The sequence below is a fragment of the Siniperca chuatsi genome, linkage group LG2 (assembly GCF_020085105.1).
Source record: "Siniperca chuatsi isolate FFG_IHB_CAS linkage group LG2, ASM2008510v1, whole genome shotgun sequence".
Taxonomy (NCBI): domain Eukaryota; kingdom Metazoa; phylum Chordata; class Actinopteri; order Centrarchiformes; family Sinipercidae; genus Siniperca; species Siniperca chuatsi.
Genome location: NC_058043.1, coordinates 22,203,898 through 22,215,394, shown reverse-complemented (window position 1 = coordinate 22,215,394; position 11,497 = coordinate 22,203,898). Strand labels below are relative to the sequence as shown.

At 40.4% G+C, this 11,497-nt stretch overlaps 1 protein-coding gene across 1 annotated transcript; it reads right to left on the bottom strand.

Annotated features, from left to right (window-relative positions):
- Positions 1-1,461: 1,461 nt before the first annotated feature.
- LOC122868557 (keratin, type II cytoskeletal 8-like) lies at positions 1,462-7,495 on the bottom strand. The gene is made up of 9 exons (XM_044180621.1): positions 6,966-7,495; positions 5,072-5,280; positions 4,609-4,669; positions 4,372-4,467; positions 4,062-4,226; positions 3,432-3,557; positions 3,072-3,292; positions 2,914-2,954; positions 1,462-2,349 (listed from the first exon to the last, which is right to left on the bottom strand). Exons 1-9 carry the CDS (start codon positions 7,416-7,418, stop codon positions 2,066-2,068), a joined length of 1,656 nt encoding a protein of 551 aa, XP_044036556.1. The 5' UTR covers positions 7,419-7,495; the 3' UTR covers positions 1,462-2,065.
- Between the last annotated feature and the right edge of the window lie 4,002 nt (positions 7,496-11,497).

Here is an 11,497-nt window from a genome sequence, read left to right as displayed (position 1 = left end):
CGCCCAGACACACATATTTGTTGCCATGGTTTGTACTGAAGTCGACTATCCTTCAGTGGTCTTGGAAAATGAGCAAAGCGTGTTCCTGTATTTGGTTGTGTTTTCTTCCTACTAAATGTCCTACTAAATGCTGTGCATGTGTTGTAAAATTGGTGAAGATGTTTTCTTCATTTGCTCTCTCTGGACCACCGTATAACAGATAGATATGAGAGTGGTATCAATACTCTCTTCTAACTTGCTGAGAGAAAGCAAAGAAGCATATTCCCTAAAATGTCAAAGCTATCAGCTATCACTGTCAATTCAGGTCAGCTGTTACAACTACTCTTGTGAACATATTTGTGTGTACAGACTGTGTGTGCACTCTGCGATATAATTTTTCATGCAGTTAACTTATTAACCCTTCAAACCTGAAAATGCTCCAGTCTGCCCCAGTGTACCAGTATGTCAGCAGTCAGAGTTCTGTTAAGAGTTATGAATGGTGGGTGGGATTGGTGTAGTTTTCTGTCTTTACCTTCATGAGTGGTTAGATAGCCTTGGGTGTGGCACCACCACCCATAATTCATGTTCAAACCTGTTCGCCTGGGCCTGAAAAGGCCTCTTAAGTAATCATTTACCGAAAGAGAAAAATACCCTATTCCTCAGAACAGATCACATATGTTACTTCAGAACACTCTCAGACTCCCACACATATTAGCTTTTGCACGAGTTTCTGTGTCATATTCCTCGATAGAACTCCTGGTGTTATTTGAATTAGACTGTGTGTTGGATTTGTTTGTTTTGTATGTGCCTTGTGTGAACTTTAAATGCATACTTTTTTACAGTTAGTGATCAAAGGGGTTGGGAACATGACATTTGCAGACATTTTGTAGGAATACATGACCTTCAATTTATTTTGTTAAAGAGAAATTAGCTTGAACCTGGACCGAGGCAGGCTGGGACTTCATTATTTCTGTAATGTAAATGTTCCTTGTTGAACTCTGTTAAAAGTACAACTTTGTGTTTGTGTGTGTGTGTGTTTGTTTGTTTGTTTAGATCCCCATTAGCTACTGTAACAACAACAGTAGCTACTTTTCCTGGGGTCCACATAATGTATTTACAATACTTCCATGAAAAAAACAAGACAAGACTCAACAATACTCACGGCAAAGACAAAACAACACAATTATTCAAATAGTTTGTATGTGTGTGTGTGTGTGTGTGTGTGTGTGTGTGTGTGTGTTGACATACCAGAAGAAAGATAGCAAGCCCATTCAGGCTGATTCCAAATGTTTTCCCAACACGCTTTTTTCATTGTGTCCTTAAATGTTCCTTTTAATATATTTTTCCAAAGGTAAGGCGTCAGTATGTTTTCCTATTAAATGTTAAAATAAATAATAAACAATTGAAAGATTTTCATTGAAGTTCAACTAGATACAACTTAACCGTACAATCCAACAAAACACAACCAAACACCATGTAAAACACTGTTTGAAGAACATTTATTGTTGAGTAAACAGGACATCAGGTGTTGCCAACAGTAGCACACCGAAAAAGGTTTTTTCTAAGTAGAAGTCATGAAGACTTTTGTGACTGTTTAGGTACAGCAGGTTTAGCATAAGGAGTTCAGCATGGCAATGTTTATGTCCCCCAAATTCCTCCGATCAGCAGAATTCTATTACACTGTGAATTACACGTTGCTGTGAAAGCAGTGCTTTGAGTTGGTCAAACGACAAGATGGAGCAGAAAAGGAAAACACATACAATAGTGCCACCTGCTGGCCAAACAAGTGTGGAGCGGCGATCACTGAACCACGGGTAGCAACTCAGTCTACAGTTGACAGTAAAGAACTTATTAAGCCACAAGAGTTTTCAGTAACCTAAACAAAGACCCATCCATTAGCACCTCTGTAAGGATATCTGAAGGAAAGTTGTGTTTACGCCTCTTACACTAGAAACACTCTCGTTATTTGGTGAAGGCACCTTGTTGATTGAATCATTAAAGAAATGGATAATAAAGCAGAGTAGGTATGCTTTTTCTTAACCTCCAAGACCAAAACCACAAATCAGGACAAAACAGGAAAAAAACATCACTCCTCAGCCACAGCTTCAGCCTCCACCTGCTCCTTCATCTGCACAGCAGCAAGCTCCTCATTTGCTGCTTGCTGCTGCAACCCTTCCTTCTCTTCCTCCTCCTTCTTCTTCTCCTCAGTCTTGATCACCACACTTTCTGTCTTGGTGACTGTGGTGCTCTTCAACGCTGCTCCCTCGAGAGCAGCGGCAGAACCGCTGCTAGCCTTGACTCCACCAAAGGAGGAGCTGACGTAGGACGGGGTTCGGGAGCTCTCCAGGCCGTAGGCGTTGTAGTTCATGGCTGCACATTCAGACGTAAAAGACAATCATTACCACGAAGATACAGTAGTGGGGAAAAGGGTCGGAAAAGAGTTGACATTTGGATGTACATGTGTTTATAATGATCTGAATATCTTTTTGTATCTGTAAGGGCTTCCGGGGAGTTTTTGCTTGTCTTGTTAGAGATATTCAGCGTGACAGTGGAAAGTTTACAAACACAAAAATCTTGTCTAGGTTACACTGACAGAGGTAATTAACTTCAACTTTAGCTGTGATGACATCACTGCAGTCAAGCCAAAGTTGGGTTTGTCACATAAACAATTTTATTGACGTTGTCTGTCCAGAGAGACTATTGCAGTAGTTGTGATGTGAGTGAGCTGATAGGAATTACAGGATTTTTTTGTCCTTTTATGACATTTATTTTTGTTGCCCTGAGAACAGGAATTATACTGTTAGACTTACTATATATAAAATATGTGATCATTTTTTGTTTCTGGATTTTTATATAGTTTTTCATGGGTTTATACTGTAATATGGTAAAAATCAACAGTGAAACACTTTGCACCGAGATAGAACATGAACTTACAAGTCTGCTTGGATACAGTGGTCTTGATTCCAGTTGTTAACCTGTAGAGAAAAAGAGAAAAAATCAGGAGCAAGGAGTATACCATGAGATATACAGAATAATATTCCTGCATCATTTCCACAGGCTAGTGTATAAGTGTGCTCACAGTAACATTTTACCTGGTCTCCTCTCCTTCCAGCAGTTTCCTGTAGGTGGCGATCTCAATGTCCAGAGCCAGCTTCACATTCATCAGTTCCTGGTATTGGCGGACTTGCATGGCCATGTCCTGCTTGGCTCTCTGGAGAGCTTCCTCCAGGTCTCTGATGCGGAGTTTAGCGTCCTTCACTGCCAGCTCACCACGCTCCTCAGCCTCTGCGATTTGAGCTTCCAAACTGTTTCGCTAAGAAGAAAAAGAAAAGCAGAGTGAAGCGTAGTATAAAAATGCAATAGTCTTTATAAGGCCAGGTGCTACTAACACAGTTTCCTGAATTACTGCTGAATATAAATCTGATATGTGCATATACATCTATAAATCTCACCTGTGATTTAACCATATCAATTTCAGACTGGAGCCTCATTATCCTGCGGTTCATGTCAGCGATCTCAGCCTTGGTTGACTTCAGGTCGTCACCATATCTACCTGCTGACTGCTGCATCTCTGCATACTGATATAGACAGGGACAAGTCAGACTGACACATCAAAATAAAACTAAATAAGACTTTATGTGCATCAAAATAAATGTATGTTTTAGTTGTCTTGTAAATCTGGTGTCATACCAGGTTTTTTGGCATGTTTTAATTTAACATATCAAAAAAGCATAGCGACTGCAACATACCGTGATGTGCACCAGATGCACTGTTTTAGTGTCTGTAGCAACATCTGTGCACATGAGGCTTTTCATAAAACGAGAATTAAGGTAAAGTAAGGCAGGGTACAGTAAGCTGAGGTGAGTTGTGACAAGAGGGCAAGACAAGACAAGACAAGAGAGGTCGAGAGAATACATCCTTCACCCTCTGCCACATTCACCTAGTAAAAATCATGTACTGTGCAGCTAAGAACAAAAGGACTCATACATATTTTTCAGTTTTAAATGTACAATAACAGGAAGTCAGACGATGGAGTGCTGGTTGAAAGCTTCAGTTTCAAATAACACAAACAGTGGTCTCACCTTAGTCTGGTACCATGACTCAGCCTCAGCTCTGCTACGGTTGGCAATGTCTTCATACTGGGCACGCACTTCAGCGACGATGGCGTCCATGTCAAGGTTACGGCTGTTATCCATCTCCACCACAACGGATGTGTCCTTGATCTGGCCCTGCAGCTCATGGATTTCCTACACAGGACAATACATGAACATAAGCAGAGAAGACATAGACAAGGTAAAACATAATTTTGAAAATCCCCTTTGTTTTAAAATGACATATAGCCAAATTAATTATTCATTTGTGTGCCACTGAAAAGTAAAATAAGGTTATTACTGCATCATAAATCTGCCTCAGGAACTCAATCTCATCAGAGAGCCCATCCAGTTTGGCTTCCAGCTCCACTTTGGCCATATAGGCTGCATCAGTGTCCTGCACAGGAAAAGACAACGCTGAGAATATTCATTGTTGCATGTAGCCCCGGCCCTGAGCTACAACTGGCCATTGTGTGGGCTCATTCTGCTCAAGGGCTAAGTATAGTTTCAAGATCAAGAATATGTTAGAAAACCAGACCTTCTTTGTGAGGACGAAGTTGTTCTCACACTCATTGCGCTTGTTGATCTCATCCTCATACCTGGAAAATAAGAGAACTTTAAGATGCATATGTTGCCTTTTAAATCAGAATGAATTATAATTCTTTTCAAAATTGTATTTTAATCTTTTCAATTTCATCTGAGCCACATATATATTCATACAATGAAAAAAAACCTGCAATAACATTTTTTGTCACTTGAGGGAAGCAGAAACAAGTTGTAAACACAACACTGACCTATTATCAACTTTTGAGTTGATATGGTGAGCGTGTTAGCAAACAGTTGCCTATATTTACACATCCAGCAGATATGGAGCTTTAACATTACGTGTATTCATTTTTTCCATTGTTAATATAAAAATTTTGATTAGTGCAGCTTTAAAAGAAAGTCTGGGGATAATTCTCTGTGGGTTTGAAAAGGTTGAAAACCTCCACTCCACTCACTTGTTTTTGAAGTCCTCAACCAGGCCTGTCATGTGATACAGGTCGGACTCTAGTTTGACTTTTTCGTGACCCAAGTTGTCTAGCTGCTTACGCAAGTTTGCAATGTAGGCTTCAAACATGGCATCAACGTTGGAGTGAGACGTGGTCTGTTCCTGCAGAAGTTTCCACTTGGTCTCAAGCATTTTGTTCTGCTGTTCCAGGAAGCGTACCTGCAGACAGAAAAGTGAATGAATGATCAATTAAAAAAGAGGCAAATAAACAGTTCTGTACCTGTGGATCATACAGGAATGGCTGTGAGTGTATCGATAGTGATGGTTGAGTTTCAGACTTGATGTATGAATATATGGATGAATATCACCCAGCTGATGAATAAAAGAATGGGAAGATCATACTGCACAAATATCCTACTCCTTGTTATAATACATAACTATACATAACTTTATAACGTATGAAGAGGGTGGTCAGTGAGACATATGTGGTGTGGACAGAGAAAGAATGCATGCAAAGAGAAGGTGGGAGTGACTCAAAACACATGAATGGATTCACTTTGTTTGCATGAAGACTGACTGAAAGAAAAATGACTAATTGAACTTCTGCCACCTCCAACACACCCTAAATGTCACATCAATTACTCCTCACTCTAACCCATAGAGCCGCGTTTCGACACAAAGAAGCACTGTTTCCCAATTGTGACACAGTTTACTCCTTTACAACTTTTCTATTCAGCGTCCTGACCCTGGGAGGGGTCCCGCTACCACTCACCAAACATAATGAGAAACACACAGCTCTGCGTGTTAGTGCCATATCTCGATAGTATGTAGAAGAGGGGGAGAGAGCTTTGTTTTACGATCTAGTCTCAGCATAATTGATTTACAGCTTGACTTCTTTCCTGCATTGCTCCAGGGGGCCTCCTTAAACAAGAAAGGGCGATAACTGTAAAGAATCTGATCAGTCTCGGGAAGAAGAGTACAGGCTCCTGTCTGATAAGATAGCTGTTTCAGATAGTTGAGTAATCTCTGTTTGATAGTGGGTGCATAACAATGATTCATGCTACTGTCAAGAAAATGGCTTTCTTGATTTTTATACAGCCTCATAAAGTGGGTATTGTTCAGATTACTGATAGTTTTAGGTGGATATTTTTTACTATAGTGATCTACTCCACTCAGTATTTAACAAGCTTGTCTCATGCAACCCTTTCCCCTGACCATTCCCACTCTTGTTTCTTCTGTAAGTGTTTGTACAGGCTGTGAATATTCAGGCAATGAAATTTGAAGTGACATAACACATAAGAGTTTGCAAAACAAGAATGCAAGAAAACACCTGGCCTTTTGTCTCATTTCATAACCACTAAATCTCTTTTTGCACGACATTGCTCACATTGCAATACCAGCAATATTGTTCTGCTCTTCATCCCAACCCTGTATGTACTCTGTATCCAGGTTTATCCTTTTATCTGAGCTTATGATGAGAATGAAAACGTCAGGAAGCTAAGCCATTACTCAAAGCAGCGTATCCTCCACAGAATCACTGTGCATGGCTTTTAGCAGACTGCATATTGTTATATATACAGGTTTCACAGGGATTGTCTCAAGGATTATCTCCGTTGTGAAATCACACCTCTTTCACCTTGAGCTATTTTGGCGTGCAATACATTAATTTACTCTGAGGTTCCTGAGTAATTTTTCTACTTTGTGTGGAATTTAATAGGTTTAGCCCAACAGTCATAGTAACCAACAGAACATCAGGAACAGAAACCTATAAAGCAACATACAGTGTGTGCTGTTTGTTGCTAATATTTTCCCCATTTAGTTTTTTATGTCATAAAAGACAAAATGTCTTGCTAGGACAGTGGTGTTTATCTTTAATATCTCAACTCTAGCTTAAGTTGACTGACCTTGTCAATGAAGGATGCAAAGCGGTTGTTCAGGGTTTTGATCTGCTCCTTCTCCTGGGTGCGGATCACCTGGATGCTGGGGTCAATCTCCAGGTTCAGGGGGGCCAGCAGGCTCTTGTTCACAGTCACTGCTGTGATGGGGGCCACCACTTCATTGGCCATGCCACCTCCCACACCTCCACCGAAGCCCAGATAGCCAAACTCTACTCCACCTCCTCTTTGTCCAGACCCCCCAGCAACATACCCACCGACCACTTTAAACCCCCCAGCACCCATAGCAGCACCACTGCTGCCTACTCCCCCGTAGGAGCTGCGGACAGCATAGCTCTGCCTGCCACTCCCCACACCACGACCACCGTAGCCGGAGAAGGAGCGGCTGCTGAAGCCCTGGGATGGGCCCCTGGAGGACGACACAGTGGAGAAGGTGGTGGTCTTCATGGCTCTGACAGACATGTTCACACTGTAGCACTGATGTGGTGTGAGAAGAGAAACTCTGCAGAGGGAAGGAGAGTCAGGCAGATAGACCCTCCCTGGTCCCTGGTGCTATTTATCAGAGCAGGGGAGGAACCCTGCTGAGATGCAATTGGCTGGTGTCCTTAGCAGGGGAGTGAAGGATGAGAGGGGAGAAGGAGAGGGGGAGAGATGAGGGAATGTCAGAGAAGAAAATAGCATCGTGTTACACATTTACAGCACACAGTGTGTTGGAGAGAGCACAAGAATTACATAATAGTCACTGTGCCAGTTTCTGTAAAACTACTGAAGAAACACTAGAGGACTCTGCGTCTTGTCCACTTTTTAGATGTTTATGAAATGGCAGTTTCCATACCTGAAACATTACACATACTTTGCATCCATAAAATTATAGTGCACTTCAGACAGAGTTTAAACATCTTTATTGCATCCTCTGTACACAAACATGCACACACACACACACACACACACACACACACACACACATGCAACACCAGAATATGAAGTCAAACCTTGGGTATAATGAACAGGCACATACTTTTATGACCTCCTCTTCTACTTTACAACAGTTCTCATAGACGTGACATATTGCAAAGTAAATTGGGGTTGTCCAGTGTGATGTGCTTTTACGTGTTTGTGGGCAGTGACTATATGTCTCATAATTGTGGGAGAACCAGATCTACCTTCTGAATATGTTCCACTGTCTATATGACTTTACAAGTGTTTTTGTGCAGGTATGTTGCAACAAATCCTTGCATAAAACACATGGAAAAGCAAAAAAGGTAAGTAGACGTTTACAGGTAGTACCATCTAAAACTTCAAGGATAAAGCCTATGTTTAAATTCTGCACATTGCACACTTATAAGGTGCAGTGTCCTGGACCAAGGACCAAACCAGGCAATGCCCACATACACAAGGACTATTGATGAACATTCCTTCCATATCAGCCAGGTGAGGAGCAAACAGAGTTTGTCTGTTTATTTTACTCTGAACCCCACCTTAGTCCTTAACAGCTTTCCCCACCCATAAAAAGACTGAGACTGCATATAGATAGATAGATAGATAGATAGATAGATAGATAGATAGATAGATAGATAGATAGATAGATAGATAGATAGATAGATAGATAGATAGATAGATAGATAGATAGATAGATAGATAGATAGATAGATAGATAGATAGATAGATAGATAGATAGATAGATAGATAGATCTCTGTTTCCATGGTTGCACATATTAAAGATCAAAACATAATTTTGGTCAGGCCTTATCATTTTGTGACAGCTTTATTTAAAACATGAGCCTCAAACATCATCTCAAACTGTGGAAATCATGATTCATTTGTCACTGGGCAGATTTATGACTCATGATCTTTTCTGAGCCGTTCAATGACTGTTGCCTATTTTGTACCAGAATAACCCCCTTGCTCCCTCAGCCAGTATTTTCAAAACACCCCTATTCTTTTGTTTTCAGGGTTTTATGTGCTTTTGAAAAAAACTTAAACACCTATTTGCCAGCTAATGAAAAGAGCTGAAACCCAAGGTACTGTGCTGTGTGGAAACTAAACGTGTTAATTGGCAGAAGGGGCACATGTTGTGGAAAGTACATCTTAACAACCTGAAGGGGACTTTCAGGCTTTAGACCAATCAAAAAATGCATGTTTTTCTTGGCTTGCCTCAAACAGTGACGTGACTCTTCACGATGGAGCTGCTGTGCTAAACTTGGAGGCGACCATATATGTGCAAGTTAACCAGTATTTGTTGCTTCATTAACTCAGCCTCTCTGAATAAATACACCAACTGATGAACAGAGCTGTATTTATTTCACGTTTGATGTCTTAAACATGATTAAAGTTGCTTTTCTTCTTTCTCCAGATAAGATAATTCCTCATTCTTTCTGCATGAGGAAAGTAAGAGGGTAAGAAGCTAACCCTCTGACCTTAAATCTCTTAAGAGGCCAGTGATGTTTTGGTTTGAATGAAGCTGCTATATGACACATCAAGTCAGGAATGTGCTGAGGGAGACACTTACATGCTACAAGACAGAGAGATGGGGTGGGGAGAAGATGAGCAAATGGGGGGGTATGAGAAGACAATTAGCAAAGGTAATAAACAAACCTATTTTACAACGACTGACAGATTAACTGAGATATTCAGTAAGAATGGGGTGGGATCCATGACGGTGTACAGTAATTTTAGACTGTAAGCTATAGCAAAGGTGTTGACATCAAAAAAATTAAGATAAAGACAAAATTAAGCTCAAGTTAAAGGCTAAAATTGAGGGGAAAGTAGTGATAATAGAACAGGGAAATGCAGAATAAAATTAAAAGGTAAAGACAAATGCCATAAAAGCCTGTCTGTAAGAATATATTTTTAAGAAGTGATGGTGAATGTTTTCAGCTTTGGACTTTGTAGTGTTTAGGAGTACGGTCCCTGCCAAGCCTTCAAAACTATCAGTAAAATCAGTTATAAAACTCACTTCCTGCTTCGCCCTGTGATGCCTGTTCAAACAGAGAGTCTCCAGCACAGACGTGAAGGAAACACAGAGGCATGGTGCATGGAGTTAAACAATGGGAGTACACATGTAATCATTGTAACAAGTCAGAGAGAAAGGTACAAAAAGCATGCAGTTACAAAATGTGTGGACCACACTCTCCTCTCACTACGGTAGGTTTGTTTGCTTTGAGACTCATGCCCCCTAGTGACTGAGGGATAGAAGTGTATGTTTTCAGGCCAGGAAATTCCACAGGAGGAGTGGCTCTTCATGAAGGAAACTTGATTCATACTAGAGGATCTAGAAGCTGAAGCTTTAGCCATACTAGCGGCCTGGCTCTAGTCTAGACAGTGTTAGTCTGTCCGTCCACCACTTTGGTCCAGATGGAAATATCTCAGCAACTATTGGATGGATTGCCAGGAAATTTGCTACAAATGTACATTCATAGACCCAATGGATGAAACCTACTGACTTTGGTGATCACCAGACACTTTCTCTACTGCCACCATGAGGTTGACATTTGTGATTCAGAGTGAAATATCTTGACAACTATTGGATTGGTTGCCATTGAATTTGCTACAGGTCCCTAGAGAATAAATTCAAATTTATTTGGTGATTCCTTAACTTTGCATTATGACCAAATACCTTCAAAACATGCATTCCCATCAGCCTCAGCTGTACTTTGTATTTAGTGCTAATTAGCAAATGTTAGCATGCTAACAGGCTAAACTAAGATGGTGACCATGGTAAACATACTTGCTGCTGATGTTAGCATTTAGCTCAAAGCCCTACAGTGCCTAAGTCTTTGATTGTATCCTTATTGTTGTTTGCTTGTCCTGTCCTGTTCCTTACTAAATGTGATTTTTTTATGTAACAATGGTGTCAAACTATATCGTATGTCATGAGTTGTTTAGCTTTTCCACACACATATAATAAAAAAATTAATGTAACTTTACTGTTCTGAAAAGATAAATCTGACATTTACTACATACAGATTTTTTGTCTCACGTGTGGTGAAGTTACTCTGTTAAGAAACAGTTTTACTTCTTTAAATGAAACTAATCATTTGTGTCTACATGAGAAACGGGAGTATAGGTGACTCCACTAACGGGTCTGACTCACTGCTCCTTTTATATCTTCATGTGAAATGTCTTTGCGCTAGAAATGGACATGACATGTCAAAGAGAAAATGTCTCTTAGTCGACACATTTCACTAACCTCTGATGTGTGACCCTTACACTTTGGTGACCATTAAACTGGAATATAGATATATATTAAAAAGAAAAAGAAACAAACTGCCTTTTTTGATGCCTATTGAGCATCTTGTGTGAGTCAGTGAGGGAGTGATCAAGAGAGGAAGGGAGGATGTAAGCAAGCGAATGTGTAAGAGTGCATCACACTCACATGCATTTCCACATTCCTTCTTGCATCTGTCAGCGTGCAGACAATCATTTGCATAAATATGCATATGCATTTATGCAAATACACATGTTAGACTTTGTATATAAGCATGTGAGCACTCATTCTGCACTGAAGCTGAGCAAAAGGAAACCAAAGATAAAGCAGGAGG